The 21,544-nt window shown below is 41.8% G+C and overlaps 5 protein-coding genes across 7 annotated transcripts in view; 1 reads left to right on the plus strand and 4 right to left on the minus strand.

The window, feature by feature from the left end:
• LOC129757790 (peptidylglycine alpha-hydroxylating monooxygenase) overlaps nucleotides 1-2,421 on the minus strand; it is a 65,522-nt gene extending 63,101 nt beyond the window's left edge. The window contains exon 1 of the mRNA XM_055755098.1: nucleotides 1,410-2,421. Coding sequence (XP_055611073.1) covers nucleotides 1,410-1,652 — 243 coding nt within the window. The 5' untranslated portion in view covers nucleotides 1,653-2,421. The remainder of the gene's footprint in view (nucleotides 1-1,409) is intronic.
• Nucleotides 2,219-21,207, minus strand: LOC129757785 (E3 ubiquitin-protein ligase SHPRH). 3 transcript variants are annotated; one of them, XM_055755090.1, is made up of 5 exons: nucleotides 20,800-21,207; nucleotides 18,165-20,735; nucleotides 17,542-18,070; nucleotides 16,901-17,481; nucleotides 2,219-2,641 (listed from the first exon to the last, which is right to left on the minus strand). In XM_055755090.1, exons 1-4 carry the CDS (start codon nucleotides 20,951-20,953, stop codon nucleotides 16,905-16,907), a joined length of 3,831 nt encoding a protein of 1,276 aa, XP_055611065.1. In that variant the 5' UTR covers nucleotides 20,954-21,207; the 3' UTR covers nucleotides 2,219-2,641; nucleotides 16,901-16,904. The 3 variants fall into 3 exon arrangements, with proteins under 3 accessions (XP_055611065.1, XP_055611064.1, XP_055611063.1); XM_055755089.1 differs by lacking the exon at nucleotides 2,219-2,641 and adding an exon at nucleotides 15,323-15,375; XM_055755088.1 differs by lacking the exon at nucleotides 2,219-2,641 and having other exon boundaries at nucleotides 16,830-17,481.
• On the minus strand, nucleotides 8,352-13,085 carry LOC129757784 (uncharacterized). Its single transcript, XM_055755087.1, has 2 exons — nucleotides 12,992-13,085; nucleotides 8,352-12,932 (listed from the first exon to the last, which is right to left on the minus strand). The coding sequence occupies exon 2, from the start codon at nucleotides 12,930-12,932 to the stop codon at nucleotides 8,391-8,393; it is 4,542 nt and encodes a 1,513-aa protein (XP_055611062.1). The 5' UTR covers nucleotides 12,992-13,085; the 3' UTR covers nucleotides 8,352-8,390.
• LOC129757791 (protein mono-ADP-ribosyltransferase PARP16-like) lies at nucleotides 13,850-15,161 on the minus strand. The gene is made up of 2 exons (XM_055755099.1): nucleotides 14,968-15,161; nucleotides 13,850-14,889 (listed from the first exon to the last, which is right to left on the minus strand). The coding sequence occupies exons 1-2, from the start codon at nucleotides 15,151-15,153 to the stop codon at nucleotides 14,014-14,016; spliced, it is 1,062 nt and encodes a 353-aa protein (XP_055611074.1). The 5' UTR covers nucleotides 15,154-15,161; the 3' UTR covers nucleotides 13,850-14,013.
• Nucleotides 15,615-16,890, plus strand: LOC129757793 (proteasome inhibitor PI31 subunit). Its single transcript, XM_055755101.1, has 3 exons — nucleotides 15,615-15,951; nucleotides 16,020-16,561; nucleotides 16,633-16,890. Exons 1-3 carry the CDS (start codon nucleotides 15,808-15,810, stop codon nucleotides 16,763-16,765), a joined length of 819 nt encoding a protein of 272 aa, XP_055611076.1. The 5' UTR covers nucleotides 15,615-15,807; the 3' UTR covers nucleotides 16,766-16,890.
• Nucleotides 21,208-21,544: the final 337 nt, after the last annotated feature.

Genomic DNA, 21,544 nt, shown 5'->3' on the forward strand with positions numbered 1-21,544 from the left:
GGGTTGCAGTTCAAATCTTGAATAAGGACTAATTTTTTTCATTAGGTTGTTTGATTGCTCGAGTAAGCAAATAAATCAAATGTGTGGCAGAACTGGCGTGCGTGCCGGCATGTATCAAACAATATCAAAAACAAAGCAATTGAGTCAGATGAATTGAGGTGATGGGAGGAATTAAGATGGATGCCTAGAAACCGGCAGCACCACATGGGCTGATGGTGACCGAACTAAGAGAGATTAGAATAGATTTTTTTTTTGTGATTTTGCTAATTAAAAGATGACTTGTGAGCTGAACAGAAGTCCGTTCAAAACTGTAATGGAACTTTAAAGTTTCAATAAGAACATAAATTTTGGGCTGAATAAAACGAATATTGATTATGATTAAGCTCTGTTTGACCTTTTTAACGAGACTTTTGGTTGCTTGGGTTCTTTGCAATAACTCCGTGAGCAAAATTAAAATGTTTCTCACAAAGTTCAATAGTGGAGTGTAACCTGTCTGATAAAACCTCTATTGAGACTGCATCAAAAGCTTCTTTTATGTCTAGAAACACTGAAGCTATTTGCTCACGTTTTGCGTACGCCATTTGGCAGCAAAGTAAGACAATCGTTTGTTCAGGTGCCCCTTCGAACCCCATATCTGATAGATTATCATCAAGATATAAGTTTTGAAAACATGTTTTTAATTTTGAATAACCAAACGAAGCAAAGTACACGATAACTGTAAAGTTTGAATATACGTGGACCTTCAAATCAAGTACTAATAGTGGTTATAAAATTTGTCATTTTGCTTAATGAACGGATTGCAAATTATTCAAATGAAATGTTTTTCTGAAAAGCGGCAAGAATACTTGACAAATACATGTCAAATAGGAATTATAGATTTTTTTCTTCTAATAGTTGTTGAATTCTGTTGTCGAGTTCTGGGTTAAATTCCTATAAAAAATACAAAAAAAGATCTGAAATCTAGCAGATATTTATTTATTTAAAAATATTGTATATTTCAATTTCAAATACATAGTGCTGTAAAGCAAAATGATTGATTTTTTTTCATAACTTCAAGGCTTTATGAATTAATCACTTCAACCATATTGTATTCATTTTATCAATATAACGTACATCTCATTCGTAGATTTTAAGAATTATAAGCAATATTTGCTTTTAATTGTATTTAGCTCTCAAAAACCTCGAAAATTTCTGTTTCCTCGAACCCAGCTCAGTAATTTAGTTTGACAAAAACAGATTTCTATATCAACCAAAGACAGGAATGCTCAAGGTCACAAGCAGAGCTAGATAAATCCCAACCAACCCAAACCCTCTCCCCCATACACAGGTATGAACATTCCATTCGTCGTCGTCGCTTATCAAAATCGATTCCCATCTGTGTTTTGGGCTACCTCAATTTTTCCACTTACCCGGTTCGGTATCACCTTCGGCATCAGGAACGGAAACCGTCCCACTGTGTATGCTGCCGATGACGAGGGAGATGTTTCGGATTGGCTGACCAAATTATTGCTTCCACTACTGCTACTGCTACTACTGCTTCCTCCCTGCTGTTCAATCAATCCATTGGCAAAGCGGGCAAGTAGTGCAACAGTTAGGACGGCCAGCGTCGACGCTGCCATATGGAAGTTTTCCAGCTTGTTGTGCAGCTTCATTATGCTAAGCTTTATTCTGAATCAGCTGCCACCAGCTTCTACACCACCGGGGGAATCCCACACACAATCTGTTCGCTTCTCAAGGTTGATGCTCCTCTGCTGCTTCGAAAATCTTAGCCTTGATAATTTTGCAGCATCAAACGATGACGACTGACTGACAGCAGGGCAATTTTGGAGCAGATTCTATTTTTTCACGCTTCAGAGCACCAGCACAATTCAACAATTTTTCACGTGTGCTGTTACTCTAAATGGAAATAAGCACACGTACCTATACACATTCACTGCGATTAGGTTGAATTCCCGAGGCGTATGGTTTCGATTTGTTTTACTATTGACGTAGCGCAGTAGGCTGCTGCCCTGACGACCCCGAAAAATTTCACTTGTTCAATTTGGACGGGCTCATCCTTCCTTATGCTGATAAAAATTAGAGACACTACACCAGTTTACCCACGTCACAAAATCCGTGCTTTCGGCAGCGTATGCTTGGCGTTTGTTTGCCTAATTTTTTCCTCGACGATCGTTTAGCTTTCTGCGGTAGCACCTTTGGCCTTTAGCAAACCATGATAGGAGCCCTTTTTTCAACAACCCCTTCACTTGCACTTGAACTGGAACAGAACATTTTCAACCCGAATTAATGACACTAACAAGCCCCAAACTTTAACAAAATCAAACGAAAACCTTCTTTTTGCACTGCTGCTTCTGCTTTTGGGGTATGCGCTTTTGATTTGGGACCACAGGTTGTGTGTCTTCTCCCCTTTAGATTCACTGTTTGTCTGATGATGCGATGGCTGAATTCGAAGTTTTGAAGGCACCACCAAAAGTTACTGAAGCTTTACGTACCTACGTATGTCCCCCTACACGGCCCACAAAGAGAGAGCGGGAGAGTGATGACGAAAGCATAACAACTCGCGAAAAGCTCTCGGGTGGGAGCTTCTAAATGGCAGCGTGTGGGAGCTTTCGGAAGTGTTAGCGGAATCTTCGTTTTTGTTCTGTGTGAGTGCAAATTTTAAAATGAAAAAATAATGAGAATATAATATGTTAAAACATTAGTTACCTAAAATGTGTTTTATAATGGTTTTCAAATGTGAGCATTTTGGAAATATAATTTATATAATTTAGTTTCAACAATTTCCATAGTTTTATATCAATTTACACAACTTTAAAATAAGTTGACCAAAACAAAAATAAATGTGAAAATGACTTAAATGAAAAATCAAGAGAAAAACTATTTAAAAAAAAATATTTTTTTAAAAAAATAATAAAATAAGTTAATAAAAATAAGTTATGGATAGCAAAGATGTAATAGCAAAAAACTTGACAAATCAAAAAGGGCATAATTCAAAAAACCAAAAATGAACAAAAACATACAAAATAAGAAAAATTGAAAATAAAAGAAACAGACAAAAAAAAAATCATTGTTGAAATTTGGAATAACAACTAAAGCGACCTGCTAGCAAAAATAACAATAACGACAAACAACAAAGTGACATAAATGACGAAAAAATAGAAAATAATAAGTAAAGATTTCAACAATGAATAATAAAAAAAAACTACAGAATTGAAAAAAAAATATTTTAAAGCCAGAATGACACAAAAGAAATTTATACAAAAATAACAAAATTAACTCATTATACAAAACTATAAAATAGGTAAATGAGAAAAATAACGTTGTGGCAAAAAGATTTTTGTCTATTTCGTTCATATTATAACTTTGTTCATGTTATAGTTTATATCCATTTGGTCCATTTGACTCATTTTTAACTGATGTAAATTATTGTGATTTTGCTTGTTTTTGCCATTTTTTAAATTTGGTAAGGTCATTTTTTTAGTTTAAAATGTTTTGGCGTTTTTTGAACTTTACACTTTTGGCAAATTTATTATCAATTTTTTTGTTTCACTCAGTTTTTTTTTCATTTTAATCTTTTTTAATTAAAAAAAATTGTATTACATATTTTTTATTTTTATATTTTGACCATCCTTTTCTTTTTTGTAATGTTTGTCTTTTTTCGAATTTTTCATTTTCGTCCTTCCATCATTTCAAAAACGACAAACACTACAACAATAAAAAAAATGCTAAACAATGACAAAAATTACAATTATCAATTTAGCCAATTTCAGAGTTTTTTTTTTCATAAATTCTAATTTAGTAAATTCGAGGATCTTGGGTAATTCAATTTTTATAATTTTGTAACATCAGTTTCACAAATGCACAAATTCACAAAAATTTTCTGCTCTTGTTATATTCTTGTTACATTATTTATTAATTATTATTTTATTATAATGTTCATAAATTATTTCCATTGTTATACTTTTTCAATATTGAATTTTGTGATTGTTTCAAATTTTATTAAACTTTAAATTAATTAACTGTGTAATAAATGCAATTTTTTTTAATTAGCATAGTTTGTGAAGTAGCATATTATAATTATTAAAATTATGAAAAATAATTTCAAAATTTCGCTGTACGTTTTGACTTATTCTTTAGTTTAGCGAATTCAACTATTTTTAAAATTTTGATATAATCCACTAATTATTGTCAATTTTGAACTTTATAAAACATTGTTTCTAGTCGTTGCAATTAAAATCTTTTTTCAATTTAGCACTTTTGACAATTTTTGACATATTTTACATTTTTTTATTTCGTCAATTTAAAAATTTATTAAACATTTCGACAATAAATCCTAAAAAAATTTTAATTTAGAGAGTTTTGACATTTTTTACTATTCTTTAAATCTCGCGAGAGCTTTCATTATGTCGTTTGAAACATCTTAAAAATTCACAGAAAACTGCTGCAAAAGTTGTCAAAACAACTTTAAAATTTGTATTTCGGAATGAATATATTGTTCAGATAACAAATTTTCGAAATGTAAAGAAGTTCCGACTAGTTCACGTCTGTTTTTGTATTTTTTCGTAATAAAACTGTTTGTTTACATTTGGTTTCATACGACATAATGAAAGCTCACGTGAGAAATATTTTTATTTACATAGTATTCCGTCTTACGACATAACTTGACGAACATAATTCCTAAAATTCACTCGGTTCATAGCAACCGTTCTCCAATTTCTCGGGCACCCCACGTTCGCCAGATCACGCTCTACTTGGTCTAACCACCTCGCTCGTTGCGCCCCCGCTCGTCTTGTTCCTACCGGATTCGTAGCGAACACCTGTTTTGCAGGACAGTCGTCCGGCATTCTCGCAACATGTCCAGCCCAGCGTATCCGGCCAGCCTTCACCACCTTCTGGATACTGGGTTCGCCGTAGAGTCGCGCGAGCTCGTGGTTCATCCTTCGCCTCCACACTCCGTTCTCCTGTACGCCGCCAAAGATGGTTCTTAACACTCGTCGCTCGAATACTCCGAGTGTACGCAGGTCCTCCTCGAGCAATATCCATGTCTCGTGCCCGTAGAGAACAACCGGTCTAATGAGCGTCATATACAGGTTACACTTCGTGCGAGGGCTAAGTCTTCTCGACCGCAGTTGCTTGTGGAGTCCATAGTAGGCACGACTTCCGCTGATAATTCGCCTCCGGATCTCACGGCTGGTGTCATTGTCTGCGGTCACCAGTGAGCCGAGATAGACAAAGTCTTCGACTATCTCTAGCTCGTCGTCGTCGATCGTGACCTTGTTATTACTGGACAAGCGGGTTCGGTCGGTCTCGGATCCGCAGGCCAGCATGTACTTCGTCTTGGACGTATTAATCATCAACCCAATCCTTCCTGCTTCGCGTTTCAGTTTGCGGTAGATCTCCTCCACCGCCGCAGATGATCTGCCGACTATATCAATGTCATCGGCAAAGCAGATAAGTTGACTGGATCTGTTGAAAATCGTGCCCCGCATTTCGCCCACCGCTCGTCGAATAACACCTTCTAGCGCCACGTTGAACATCATGCAGGATAGACCATCACCTTGTCGAAGCCCCCTGCGCGATTCGAATGAACTCGACAATTCACCCGAAATCCGCACACAGCACTGCGTTCCATCCATCGTCGCCTTGATCAGTCTGATCAGCTTCCCGGAAAAGCCGTTCTCGTCCATGATTTTCCATAGCTCGTTACGGTCGATCGTGTCGTATGCGGCTTTGAAGTCGATGAATAGATGATGCGTAGGGACTTGGTGTTCACGGCATTTTTGGAGGATTTGCCGCAATGTGAATATCTGGTCCGTCGTAGACCGTCCCTCCATGAAGCCGGCCTGATGACTTCCCACGAATCTGTTTGCTTGTGGCGTTAGGCGGCGGAGTAGGATTCGGGACAACACTTTGTAGGCGGCATTGAGGACAGTGATCGCTCGGTAGTTCTCACAGTCCAATTTGTCGCCCTTCTTGTAGATGGGGCATATTACCCCCTCCTTCCACTCCTCCGGTAACTGTTCTATGTCCCAGATCCGGATTATCAACCGGTGTAGGCAATCGGCCAACCTGTCCGGGCCCATTTTGATGAGTTCAGCTGCGATGCCATCCTTCCCAGCCGACTTGTTTCTATTCAGCTGGCGAATGGCTTCCTTAACTTCACTCATCGTTGGGAGTGGCTCCTCTTCGTCGTTGGCTACGCCGGCGATGTACCTTCCCCCACCGTCTTGATCTCCTGCATGTGCGCCGTTCAGGTGTTCATCGAAGTGCTGCTTCCACCTTTTGATCACCTCACGATTGTCCGTCAGGATACCCCCGTCCTTATCCCGGCACATTTCGGCTTGCGGCACGAAGCCTTTGCGGGATGCGTTGAGTTTCTGATAGAACTTTCGTGTTTCTTGGGAACGATGCAGCTGCTCCAGCTCCTGGAGCTCCTCCTCCTCCAGGCGGCGCTTTTTCTCCTGGAAAAGTCGGACTCGCTGCCTCTTCCGCTGTCGGTGATTTTCCACATTTCGACGGGTGCCTCTTTGCACTACTGCCGCCCGCGCGGCATTTTCTTCGTCCATCACCCTCCTACACTCCTCGTCGAACCAGTCGTTCCGTCGAGATCGCTCCACATAACCGATGACGTTCTCCGCCGCACTGTTGATGGCTGTTTTGATGGTATCCCAACAGTCCTCGAGAGGGGCTTCGTCAAGCTCGCCCTCTGCCGGCAGCGCTGCTTCGACCGATTGCGCGTAGTCTGCCGCGACCTCAGGTTGCTTCAGTCGCGCGATGTTTAACCGAGGCGGGCGCCGGTTTCGCTTGTTGTTCACTACGGAGAGTTTTGGGCGCATCTTCACCATCACCAGATAATGGTCCGACTCGATGTTGGCGCCCCGACAGGATCTGACGTCGATGATGTCCGAAAAGTGCCGGCTGTCGATCAAAACGTGGTCAATCTGTGATTGCGTTTGGTACGGTGATCTCCAGGTGTACTTGTGTGGGAGGCGGTGCTGAAAAAAGGTACTACGTACGGCCATTCGTTTGGAGGCGGCGAAATCAATAAGTCTGAGGCCGTTTTCGTTGGTCAGCTGGTGCGCGCTGAACCTTCCAATAGTCGGTCTAAATTCCTCCTCCTGGCCGACCTGAGCATTGAAATCCCCGATGACGATCTTGATATCATGTTTTGGGCAACGGTCGTATTCACGCTCCAGCTGCGCGTAAAATTCGTCTTTGTCGTCACCGGTACTTCCGAGGTGAGGGCTGTGCACGTTGATGATGCTGATGTTGAAGAACCGGCCCTTGATTCTCAACCGGCACATTCGTGAGTTGATCGGCCACCACCCGATCACGCGCTTTTGCATCTTTCCCATCACTATAAAAGCTGTTCCAAGCTCGTGTGTGTTGCCGCAGCTCTGGTAGATGGCACGACCATCTGGATACGTTCGTACCGTGGAGCCCTTCCAGCATACCTCCTGCAGCGCTACGATGTCGAATTTGCGGCTCTTCAATTCGTTGGAGAGCACGTGGGTACTGCCCACAAAATTTAGAGATCGGCAGTTCCATGTTCCAAGTTTCCAATCGCTAGTCCCTTTTCGTCGCGTGGGTCTTTGCCGATTTCCATCCAAAATTTGTTGTTCGTTATTCGTTGCTTATGTTGCGTGAGAAATATATTTTTAAAATAATTCAAATTGGAAAATTGGAAATTATTACCATTTTGGCAACCTCGAAAGTTTGAATTATTTTAATTTTTTTAAAGCAAATTATTTTTTTTTTAATTTAAATAACTTTTTTCAATGATTCAAAATCAAGCTTTTAGAATATTTTTTTAAGCGACTGAAATTTTTTTCCGGCACTGTGCCACACAGTTCAAAGCTTAAAAATGGCTGCGAGCTTTTGAATCGAGCGCATAAATTCATGAATGAAACATTAAAAGCCCAACTGCTCACTACTACTTTCTGAGAAATGAGCTTTTTCTCATTTTCTCCCATTTGCTGGGCTTGCTCTGATTTCTCACCTCTCACCTCAAGGTTTGTTTTTTTTTGGATGCATGGCCCTTTCGCGTGGTTGGAAAGCTTTTCTTCCTTCTTTTGCATATGAGATATGCTCGATATGACGTCATTACCTGCGGCGATGTTCGTAAATAGAAATTTATCCAAAAAAACTATCCCGTTAGCTACAAACTTTTGAATGTTTTCTGAAAATTTTAATCTAAAATCGACAAATAACAAAAAAAAAATGGAAATGAATTAAAATTACCTTCGAAGCTTTGAAATAGCCAGTAAACATTTCTTTTTTAACAAATTCGTAGGCGATGTTTCGGCGTTATAAAAGGGTAATCAGTCAAATTTAGAAAATCGAATGGCATTTATTTTTTAATAAAGTTGAAAAATGATATTTTTAATAAACTACAATTTTAGTTGACTTAGTTCTTCCATTGCTAAAGCGCATTGTCGGGAAAGAAATTGCAGCACAACCTCTTTCTCTGCTCCGGCTTCCGTAAGAAGCTCGACGAACTGCAACCGATTCGGAACCACGTAAGCCAGAACGAGCGGCGTCTGTTGTTGTAGATTCCTCAAGTCTACGTTGCAGTTAGAAAGGGTAATAAAATACTCAACCAAATCACGGTGACCATTTCGAACGGCATAATGCAACGGTGTCTCGCCGAAGCGATCTCGAGCGTCGATGTTGGCACGGTTCTGAAGAAGAAGATGGGCCTTTGCGAGATCTCCTTCTTGACTGGCAATGTGGAGCAGTGTTTGGCCGTTGAAATTGCTCATCTCGGTGTTGGATCCCAAGGTTTCGAGGGCGTATTGCAGCAACTCGTGATCGTGGTGAAGGATGAACGTTAGCGGTAGTTGATCGAAGATGGGATGTCTAAAGGTGTCTATTATGGTATGGTCAACGCTCCCAGTTTTGTAGAGTAGGTCGGCGATTCGCACGAAACCTTGAAGAAGTGCTGTTACAAGTGGTGAACTGCCTATGATATCCGGGGTGTCGATTGTCCCGGGAGCTAATTGAATGAATTTTGACACCAGATTACGATCACCGGCAACGACGGCTACGTGAAGTGGAGTGTAGAGAGAGCTGGTTTGAGCTGAGGCATCCACGGATGCTTGCTCGAGGATATTGAGGAGGTGTTCGAGACATGAACTCGAAGAATTGTAAGTATAGGCGAGTACATGATAGCCGTTCCACCCGTTAGCGTCCACTGTTTTGGCACAAGTTGAATCGTATTCGTAGAGAATATGTATAGATTCCATTTTTCCCAGTCTCAAGGCTAGTAGAAACTGATCTTCGAGTTTCACTTTATAGGTTTTAAGCACGTGCTTCAACAATTTACAATGGTTATTAACAATGCACCAGTTCAAGATTGTTTGTAAAAGATTGCTCTCCGGTTTGGATTGCTGTTTTAAAAGTAACTCGACGATTTCAGGACTGTTTCCCTCCATAGCTCTTTCGAACGTGTAATCGGTAACTTCTGAGTAGTTTCCGAGAACATCAATCAAGCAGCAAACTGCTTCAAAGTTTCCAAGCGCAGCGAAAATGTTTATTACTGAGTCGTTGCCTTCGTTTAATAAAGACATACATTTTTCGTTTTGAAGCTCTTTCAAAATGTGTTTGAATATCTTCAAACGATCGTACTTCGCAGATAACTTTATGATAGATGAATCTTTGTACAATTCCGGATTCAAACCATGAATTTCCATCAACGAAATTGCTTCGAAGTTATCTGCTTTGATAGCCAACTTCAGCAAGCCAGTCCAATCAAGGCTTCCCTTAAACTTTTTCAGCAACTTCTCAAAAATTATATTGAAATGGTAAATCACAGCTGTTGAAATACTTTCGAAATCGATAGAAGTCCCATTGGAATCGATCAACCACGTGGCGATATCCGTTTGAGCAACACTTAAAGCGACACTTGTTAACGATTGTCCATCAATAATCTCTACGCACGACTTTTCCATGACCTTCTTGAAAACCGCCAGATTCCCGGACATAATCACGTCTAATATCACAGCCTCAGTTATTGGAATGTCCAACACTTCCAGATAATCCAGAACATATGGATTTTCCTGGTAAACGACATGGAACGGTTGTGCTACGTGATACCTTTTACAAATTCCCTGATACGCTTCGAAATCGTTCGCTGAAAGTGCCACTTTCAACAGCATTTTAACCTTCTCCGGAAGCGTGTAGTTGACGGGACGTTTCCGTAGCACAATCGGATTGTTCTGGCTGTAGATGAGGTACTGAATCGATTCGGAGTGTTCTTTCGCTTCAACATGTGCCAGGAATGTGTCGAAGTTTTGCGTTAACGCGTGAGTTAGGGCGTTCGTTTGAATGCGTTTAAATTTGCTGGATGTTTCGGATCGAAGTCCGAGAATGTCTGCTCCGATAAGTTTCGGTTGCTGGTGCATGGGTACTTTCATAGATGCGATATTTTCATACATATCATTTTGAGATTTAATGTGTTCCATCTTCTTTTTTAAGTAAAACGTTGGATGGTATCCGTTGGAAAGGTTTGGCCAATTTGTCTTGTCGTACAGCTGGATTCCACCATTTATATAGAACAAAGCATTGCACAGCAGGAATGAGTCATTTTCGCAAATGGCAGCAAACTTGAACGAATCATGAGCCAAACAATCGCGCAAGTTTTTCCCACTAATAATCGGTACACGATAGCCCAACATGTGGACGTTTCGCTCGAAATACCCTACGCCGATCAAAATTTCTGTGATCTGTAGCAGCAGCTGGTCCACGGCGCATTGCACGGTTCGGCTGGAAAACATTCGAAACTGCTGTTCATCGTTCAGTCCCAGGTGCATGTCTCTTTGGATCAGCGTCCTGAGAGTTGTTATTTTGCGATCGAACGCCGTTTGAAATTCTTCTTCAAGTTTAGCACGAACTCGACTATCTTTGACTTGCGCCGTCGAATTTACTAGCTCAAACCTGTCGTTCAGGTTGAAAATGTTGCTCTCGTACTGTCGTTTCAACTTTTTACTCAAACCGGACGACGATTCGGGATTCCAAGCCCCAGTATCTCGAAGAAACTGTTCGGCGTACTGCTCGGATAGAGAGTCCAAGGCGTTAAATCGCTTCAGCTGAAGTTTATGAACGCCGTAAGCAAATTGGTAGTTCACAAGCCACTCGAGTTGGGAAGCTAGTCGAACAATTTCGCTGAGGGCAGGATTAGTTAGATTGACTCCGACTACGCTGCTTAGGGTTTCACAAATTCTGTGACGCCACGTTTGTCCATTCGAAGAGATGAATTCCAGAAATGATCGCTGATACGGCCTCGTTAGAACGAAGTTTAAAACAGCTCTGATGTTCGCTTGGTTTCTGTTTTCGCGAGCTATCCTTAGGATAAGGCCCAAATCTTTGCTTATCCGTCGATTGTTTGAATTTTCCGTTCGAATCATGTTGGTTACAGAGCTGAGTTCATTTTCCAGTTCTTGAACTAAACGGAAAGAATCGCTGTCATCAGCTCTCAGTTGTTTGATCTGTTGACAATACTCAAAAATTTTGTCCTTATCATAGAACTCATTTCCGAACGAGTGTGCCTTATAAACAGCAACCACTTCTGAACCCACAAAAGCGGCATAGGAATTGATTTGTTTCAAATTGTTCATTTCCAACAACGTTGAGAAGAATCGTCTTTCAATAAGTATCAACTGCGATGAGAAGAGATATTCGACAAATAAAAGCATCGGCTGAAGATTTTCCTGAATCGCTTTGTACATTTTGTTACTTTTGTCGTCTTTTTCCAGGAGGTACCTAGCCAGAGGATAGCCACCGGTGAAGAACTGTCGAATACTGCTGTAACAGGAAGCCGTTTTCGAGGAGACCAGCTGCTCCCAAGCTTGACGCAGCTCTCTGGATAGGTTTGGTGATTCGTCGGTTGATTTGAGTGATTCCCCGATCACCTGAAGACACCTCTGAAAGGCTAGCTGTTTAAGGTCGTTTTCTTCTGGTTTGTTAAAATCTATAGAGAGAGCTTCTTTTAGGTGCTCAGTTGCTTTCTGAAGGGAGGCAGTTTCCTGTAGGCTTATGTAAGTCGAATTCAGACTTGATTCGAGCTTTTTATCATTTTCAGACAAATTATTAATGCGTTGTATTAGTCCCAAATATTGTAAAATAATTGATTTATTTATAATCAATTTTTCAACCGCAACTGCATCTGTTTCCTCGAAACATTTAACCAAAACGCAGAGACAGTAATGAACTTTCTTCACCAATTGACTCAACGGAATCATTTTTTCATGTCTCAGTCTCAATTCCATCAGATACAGTTGTTGCACCAAAACTCTCAACGCCATCCGTGTCTCCAAGTTCATTTCATTCAAATTGTCCTCATCTGAATACTCCAATGCGATATCGATATATTTTACCAACTGTTCGTGTGTCATTCCCAATTGTTCCATATCGCAAACCGTTGGATTTGTGTTGTGATACTGCAGCAACTGTTGGTAGATCTCAAACCGAATCTGAAATCCCAATGGGACATTTTTGTCCCTCAAAGCTTCGTAAGCCTCTTCAATCCACTTGATGGCCTCCGGCAGAGCTATTCCCTGTTGTTCGATGTAAATACAAATCAGTTCCATGCAGCCTCTTCGTATCAAACGATAGAAAGCGTCCTCCTTCGAAACCCCTTTAAACTCCTCCTGAATCATCAGTTCTACCAATCCCGTTTGCTTCTTCACCAACCCAAGCTCAGAGGCCGTCAACATTTGATCGTCCCTCAGGTCGCAATCGATTCCCCGTTCGATAAGAAGCGCAACCATGTGGTGGGCAGCATTTCGTCGGGCGTCCAGGGCGCAATGAAGGGCACCACGCAGCCGTTGAGTCTGATAGTTGATATCCACTTCCGGTTTTTGGTCCAGGTAGTACTGAACATTTGGAAGATCGCCGTCCAGAACGGCTTCCAGGTAGAGGTGATTTTTTGCCATCTGTCGACATAATTGCCATATTAGAAAATTTTTCAAATGTGTTTAAAGGAAAAACCTACTTTTGTTTCTTTGAAAAAACACAATTACTCAATGAAAAGTGTTCAAATTTTAAATTACATTTTTTGCAAAGCCGGCTGATTTGAATGTTTAAGTTTTGGAACACTAGGAGCAAAACAAAATGCAGTCAAATTACACACATCGAAAAATAAACTCAGCTTTGTGTTCTTATAAAAAAAAAACTGAAATAATGTTACTCAGAATTGAGCAACTTCATCAGTCTGGGTCTTTCCGTCAATGACTTTGAGATCTGCGCAGCCTTGGAGTTTTTTTAGAGGTCGGTGAATAACCGATTGCTTTTTGAGCGAGTACATGATCCAGCTAGTTGCTGTTGGAGTGTAGCGTAAAGATTCTACAGAATAATGTTTAGGATCACGATTAATTTGAACGTTACTCGTCATTGTTAGGTCTTCTTTTTTCGGGACCTTTACAAGCACACCTTCTTCAGCAAACAAGGGCGCTTCCGAATAGAGGCCGACTTACTTTTGGCGTGCTATGTACCGCAGATTGGTCATCAGACTTGAGTAAAGGTTCACTCTAGACATTTGACCAGTGACCACATCGATAAATAGATACTGGAGGAGTCAGTTGTTTTACTGATTCACTAATTTTGAGAGTTTGTCTCTCATACCCTCTTCTAGTAGAAATCGCCACTACTTGCTCGCTCTTCTAGTATTTGTTCTGCCACCACTAAGAGGACGAGAAATATTGGATATGGTACCATCCTCCAGGGTTTAATCCGCCGTCAATTTACCTCTTCTTTCCACATGTTTTACCGAGGATTCCGCTCACCTCCGGAATAGGAAAATAAGGAATTTCTCTATCTACAGACCCAATCTCTCAAAGATTAATTTGTTCGTATATTCTCCTTAAGCTATTTTTCCTAAGCATCATTAAGATTATCGATAAAAACTATCAACGCCAACCTGTTTCCAACACAATAAAAAAATATCTGAAATGCAGTTATCATTATTAAGTTGTAACTATTTCATAGAAATCTTTTTGGATAGTTCATCACTGCTCATCAGGAGGTATCCTGCTCGCTTCGAAACAGAGCACTGCACATGTGGTTGATTTTTTGCAGAAACATCTTCCGCATATAGTACGCATTGGGATTGTTCATCAGTCCGATGGCAAACAGCATCAGCACATAGCTGACCGCCAAAAGCCAGCTTTTGTTGGCCGCCAACCATTGAACGCAGCCGCCCACCTGTTGTCGTTGGGGTTGTTGCGCTTTTTGATTGAATTTAGTCTGCAGTTGCCAGTTCGAATGCCGACCGGAAGTCACAGTCTGGTTGCTGCCGTACACGAGCAGATACCGGACTTGTACCATCTCGTTGTTTTTGATAAGGATGTACTTTTCCGGGAATTCTCCCGTTTGATTTTCCTCCTGACACTTGACGTAGGCTGGATTGTCTATGTACTCACAGACAGCCGTACAAGAAAGGTGACTCCCCAGGGCTGATCGAGGCCAACCTCCTCCGGTTGGCGCAAACATCTGACTCACGTGCAGCTCCGTGGATAGATAAATCCCTTCACCATAAAGGGCCGTTTTGTTCAAGTGTTGCTGCAGTCCATAGCTCAGGATTGAATAAAAATTGAACACCTTACTGCCATGATACGCGTGGTAAGAAGGAAATTCCTTCTTGTGTCTCATAAATTTTTTCTCAGCCCCTGAATCTTCTGGATACTTGACTTTGAATACATACTGCGGTCGCTGGAATTCTGCTAAGCAGGGTGCTTTAGCAAAAACACTCTCAAAATCCATCTTTTCAACCGATCGCAATGCCGGAATCGTCGTTTGTCTGCAGAGCAACCAGTACAACAAATCCACCTGCTTTTCATCCAGATCAATAGTCTTCAGTCCTATCAACGGAGGCAAGCCGTCCAATACTTTGTTCTGAAAAGAGTTGAAATCAAAGACGTCAACAATGACGTGTCCCTTAGACAAAGTGCATCCCCCAAATCCAAACCTTACCAGTGCGCCGATGTTTTTCTCCCGGTCTTCCAAGTAATCGGAGGGAAATGGTTGCAGGCAGGAATCATACTTGAAGGATCGAGCAGCCGACACAAACAGTGAGATCCTCATATCGGCAGCCTTCGGATCTCGATCGATCACTTCCTGCAGCAGCGATGCTTTGTTTTGTTGATTCGGTGAATCCATCTTTGCTCACGTAGGGTACCAACCTAGTTGTGAAACTGATTATTTGATGAAGTATGTACTCGAGCACTCAACGCCACAGGCCCGTGAATTATCTTGCGAACAGTGTTGATTGGGAGGAACTGATAAGAACGCGGACCACCGATTAGATCCTCCCACCGAAGATGGTTTCGTTTGTTTATTTTTATTTGCTTCGCGAGGTGTACACTGAACGTAATAATCAACCTAAAATGTACACGAAAAAATAGTCCTCATAATGAGATTTTTGGCCCCCACCTTCCCTTGAACGAAATAATCAACCTTAAATGTACGTGAAAAAAATACGATATTCGCATTGACAATTAATGATAAAAATGACAGAAATGATAGAAAAGAAAAAAACAAAATGGAGGTTTCTCCGAACTACAAGACTCATTGTACAATCTAATCATGTGATTTGTCAAAAGATAATTTAACTCAGTGTATAACTTCCAAATCAAAACAAAGATGATCAGCAAATAATTTTTTGTTTTATTTGGAAGACCGGAAAATTTCGCGTTTCTCTCTTAATTCTAATGCGAAAAATCCCAAGTGCTTGTTGAAGAATCTCTTATAAACAAACTATTGAAAAAGACTTCTTTATTCTGGTGGAAAATTTGACCAGCGATTCTCAAAACCATGAACAATTCCGATTACTTCGGTTTTGAACTGTTGTTCAAATCCGTCGAAGGATCCATCGAAACCAAGTCGGATGTTCTGATAGCGGTGATCCACTGGTATTTGATCAAGAATTCCTTCCGAAACGTTGGCATCGGTGACGATGTAAGTATTACTTATTTGTTTATTATGATTAAAAAAAAATGCTAAAACGCGTTCTTTGGTTATTTTAGAAAACTTACAACAAATCGGAACCGTCGAGTGAGCTGCTACCGGAGGGTTGGAACAGTAACCCGAAAGCATACGCTCTGCGGTATGTCAACGACGGGCAGCTGTACATTCTGCACGGCATCGACAGCCAGGGAACCATGATTGTCAACCTGATTCAAGTGAATACACTCAGCGTTTCGAATGTCAGTTTCCAAATCGATTCGGTGGTCAAAGGGCTTGCAGGACCAATAACCTCTCTTATTCCGACGGTGGCTAACGAGTTGGATCGCATTCGGAACGAGCTACTGTTGCCGGTGTTTGAGAGCAACAAACGGGACGGTTCCTCACAGACCACCGCAAAGGAACAGGAGAAGCTGGACAAACCGGACATTCTGCCGGCGAATCCGCTTTTGATAGGACCCCGCATGCCGGCCGGATTCAACTCGGAACCGTTCGGTATTGGGAACGTGGGCCGCGGTGATTTAGATCCTTTTGGGCGCGGCGGGGGTATGTTGTTTCAACCACCCGGCGGCTTCAACCCGTTGGCCGATTTAAGAAGACCAGGGTAAGTTGGAGAAAAGGGCTTTTTAAAGAATTTGTAGATTTACAATTTTTTCTTTGTTTTTACCCCGATAGACCAAGCGGCATTGTGCCAGGAGCACGATTCGACCCGTTCGGCCCTTCGGTCGGTCCCAACCCAAGAAACCGTAACCCGGGTCCGGATCCGGATCATCTTCCTCCGCCAGGCTACGACGATATGTTTATGTAACGCGCGATTTTTTTTTTTCGACTGGATCCATATGGATACGCTTTAGTTATAGAAAAGAGCTCTGTTTGAACTTTTGAGTTACATTTGGTGATGTATTGAATAACACGGAATTAAATACCACAGAATAGTACTCACCCATTCAATAGATGACAATCTCTTCCTCTTCAAGTTTGAAGAGCTGTTCCAAGTGCTCGATGGTGATCTCCTTCGAACTCCACAATCCGCTGCGATCGTTTTGTATGGTTTGATGGATTGTGTCCTCGATGGTATTTCGAACGATAAAGCGATGCACAAACGTTGGTTTGGTTTGGCCAATTCGATGAACACGACCAACAGCTTGAAGTTCCTCGCCGGGATTCAGGATCGGTTCCACCAGGAAAACGTGTGTCGCTTCGATCAGATTCAATCCTTTGGAACCATATTTCAGCGGCAGCAACATACAGGTTATGTTGTTCTGGTAGTCCTTGAATTCTTCGATACTTTTGTAGAACTTGGCAGATTTTGTCCGGTAAGTTATTGAATTTTCGTTCAATGCTCGTGCCAGAACAAGCAATATCGGATCCCAATGGGAGAAGATAATAATTTTAACGTCCGGTTCCTTGTGCTTGAGTTGAAGAATTGCTTCAACGATTTTCAAAATTTTGTTTGAGAAATTTCCACGCACGCTTAAAGCCGGCTCGGATGTTGCGGACTGTGAGCAGGTCACATAATAAATACTAAAAACAAAAATTTGGTCAGATTAAAATATCAAAAAATATACCAATAGTCAAACCTACTCAGCCATGCGCTGACGATGCCGGCAAACGACGCAGCTCAGCATGTTGCCCTGACTTCGGGCAATCTTCATGATCTGCGGGGCACAAACTATACAGAAATGATGTCCACACTGCAGCACCGCATATTTTTCTTCCGGAATATTCTGACAAATCGGACAAACGTCGATCTCCGAGGAACTCCCGAGATGGTGCAAATACTTAAGGGTACCTTTCAACCGGACGAACTCTCGCTCCGAATTCATCTTCTGAACCTGCAGATCTTCAAGCGTTTCGTCCACTTCGCAGTCGAGAATCTGTTGGATTGTTTTCTTGCTGTTGCCTTGTTCGAGTTCTTCGACGGTAACGACCTGTAGTCGGGAGCGGCACATGTTTAGCTCGTCATATGCCGCCGCAGTGTAGTTGATTTCGACCCAGTACTTGGAGTACTCCTTGAATTCGGCCTTGAGGTTTTCGACGTACTCCAGGTACAGTTCGCCCTCCTCGATGATGGATTCTTCGAAGCGTTCCTTTTTCGAGTATGCGTGGATTTCTGGAAAAAAATGGAAACAATAATTTTATTTGTATGCTAAAGAAGTTAAAAGCTCTTCAAATGTTATAGTAAAAACCTTAATACTCATACTAACGTTTCATAATCAGCTCCTGGGTATTCATCTGCCAGGATCCCTCCGCGGTGTTGGTGCTCTCCATAAAGATCTTGTGGAAAATCAAGCACTCATACTGATTGAGAATGTTTTTAACGTCGCACAATTCGCAAACGGGCCGTTTGCGTTTCTCCTTTTCCGACAGGCTGCGGAGTTCTGGATCCAGATGGCACAGGAAAGCCGTTCGGACCAGCGTTTCTATGTTATCTCGCTCCTCGACCGGCCACATGTGTCTTGGTTTGAGATTGGAAATAAAATAGTTCAAATCTTGGAATGCCTTTCGCAGTTGGTTCCGGTGCTGCTTGACTTTTTCTAGCCAGGTCACGAGCGAGTAGTCTAAACCTCTTAGCGAGTGTATTTCGGCAGCCATTCCGTTGTGATTTTTTATTTCTACATTCAACTTGAGCAAGAATTGGGCAGATTTTGACGGATCATTATCAATCGGGTAGATGACTCTTCGCCACCAGTGACCATCGATTTTGTTACCTAGTTCGGATTTAACTTGTTGAACGCGTTCGGTTGCCGGAAGTAGCTCCTGCTCAACGTTCTTCACGATGTTCGAATAGGTTTGAATGTACTTCCACTCAAGCTTGGCACACCGTTCTTCGTAAGCTGGAACATCCTCGGATGATGTGTCCTCGCCTTGGGTTCGTTTCATATCGATGACTTCGATTAGATTATGCAAGGCGTGGATTTGTAGCAACGAATCGACACTGATGGCACCTTGATAATCTTCTGCCCAGCGCAGGGCCGATTTGTACATTTTCAGCGCCTGATCGTACTCTTTACGGATCACGTGAACGGCTGCCATACCGTTGATGCTGGAAACGATCGACCGAAGTTGTGATTTGCAATCATTTTCGTTCGAAGTTATCAGATGTTCCCGCAGTTCGGTCGGCGTGAGCATTTTCTTGATGGACAGCTGATCCGACCGGTGGAGCAGCGTTGGAATGGTACAATCCTGTCGAAGCTTCCGAAGGGGTTCCATAAGCAAATTCAGCGTCTGAACATTCATCCTGGACATGCTTAGTTCTCGGCCCAGTTTGATCGCCTTCTCCCGGAACGCTACCGCACACTTGGCGTGCTCCATGCGATAGAAGAAGTTTTGCAAATCCGACATCGTTATAAAGTGCACCACTTCGGTTTGCGGCGGAATGCCCAGTTGATCCAGCACGGCCGACTTACAGGTACGCCACATAATACGATTCATTGCGGTGAGCAAAGGTTGATAGTTCCCAAGGCTATATCGATCGGTTAGCTGCTTCCAGATGTGATAATCGTTGTACGGGGCATAGTCCAAGAAGTGGACCAGTCCGTACAGATTGTCCATGGATTTCTCGATCGGCGTTCCAGTTACGGTCCAGCGATGAACGGCCGGTAACGTTTTCACCATTTTTGTGGTCTGATTGTGGACACCTTCGACCATCTGCGCTTCATCCAGACAAACCCGCCACCAACGAATCAACGGCAAAGGAGACACCGGGCTAAGGAATCGTTTCTCGTGCCGAGAATTTCTGCTATTGGAAGCTGTAAAGTATATCTCCGTTTTGAGCACATTGTAATCCGTGAGAACAACATCATACTCTGCGATATCGGTCGGACTAATCCATCCGCTGGTCGACACTCCATCGTAGATGAAAATTTTAAACGATCGATCATTGATGTGTTTCTTGATTTCCGAGGCCCATTGCATTTTGATCGAAACAGGAGAAACGATAATAGTGGTGCCCACATCCACCAATGGCTCTGTCCGACAGCATTCTGGACATAAGTATCTTGAAGGTTCCCTTAAAGCATTTTTGAGAACACATTTTCTATGCTGTTGCAGTTTACATTTTCGACAAGTGATCAAATTTCTGAGTGTAGTTTTAATACAAATACATCTCAGTTCGCCTTCATCTTCTGAGTCATTCTCGTCAGAATCTTCCAACGCCTTGAATTTGCGCTTCCTCTTTCGATTGTGCAACATTAGACCCAACATTTCGACTGTTTTCCCCATTCCCATTTCGTCCGCAAGTATTCCTCCAGGAGGAATAGCGATATCCTTCGGTTGTTCATCGATCACCTCGAAACTGTCCAAGTACATGAAAAAATCTACTTCTGGAAAATTCCTGTTCCTCAATCGTGCAAACTGAGCTGGCAAATGCTTTGGAACTCTTTCCCTCTCAAGCATCCAACGAATAGCGCTACACTGATACGGTCTTAACGTGGGTCTCAAACTCCCATGAGCAACGTCTTCGGGAATAGAAGCGTCCAGCACTTCATCGACGTGACTACCCCTCAATTTGTCATAAAATTGTGCCACACTCAGGGCCGAACCATCGTCGTCAGCGATATCTTGCGGTTCTTGGATCAGTTCCTGCAGCCTAACGAAATCATTCCGTTCGATTTCTTCGAAAAATTGTCCCACAAGACGTTGACGCTGAACGAGACAACCTGCGTCGAGGAACTCTTCCGGCCGAAGTCGTCGCAAAAACAGGGACAAATAGGTTAATCCGCTGTCGCATGCATCCGTACGGTGTCGGAGGTTGTACTCCGGTACTCGTTTTACATCTAGGGATGAAAGAAATAAATATTTACCCATAATTCTAAAAAAAAACAATGTTAAAATATATACCTCTGAGGACAGTTTTAATGTCGAGGGCATCGTCCAGCAGCAGATAGAACTGTCTTTCATGCTGGAACAGTTGACTGGTGGCGTAGTCCTCTTTTTGCCGGTCAGATTTGGGCTTCTCACTCAGGATGCCGATGTCCGCCAGGCAGTACTCCATGTTCTTCGGTGCCAAGACTTGTTTTATTTCCTTTCCATTCACTTGCGCTGCTTAGAACTCAGATAAAACACACAATAATTATTCGTGATTAACAAGACGCGCAGAATTTTATTTTTATAAATTCACTGACATGCTCCATCGATTTGTTTACAAACAACTTTATTTTTTGTTTGTTTTACCACACTTGGGTTAAACGACACACAAAAAAAAACAATTAAAAGAAAAAAAAATTAATTTACAATAATGGTCAATAATGACGCAGAAAATAAAAAAGATCAAAATGAGGATAAATTACAAAATTGACAAAACAAAAATGATCTAATTGTGAATTCTGAAGAATAAAACCGCTGTAAATATAGTCTCAGTACCATTAATATGAGCTTTTCTGATATAAAGCTGTTCCGAGTCGTGTCAAAAATAGCGTCGACGAGTAGAATAGTGTAGAAGAATTCTGAATCCATTTTATGAAGTATTTATACTCATCATTATATCAATGATGTTTGTTAATTTGTTAGCGTTATTGGTGAAAGGATGTCCCTTTTAGTAAGAATACTTCAAGATTTTGAAAATTTAGAATTATTATGAATCTGA

This window comes from Uranotaenia lowii, chromosome 3 (genome assembly GCF_029784155.1).
Source record: "Uranotaenia lowii strain MFRU-FL chromosome 3, ASM2978415v1, whole genome shotgun sequence".
Lineage (NCBI taxonomy): Eukaryota > Metazoa > Arthropoda > Insecta > Diptera > Culicidae > Uranotaenia > Uranotaenia lowii.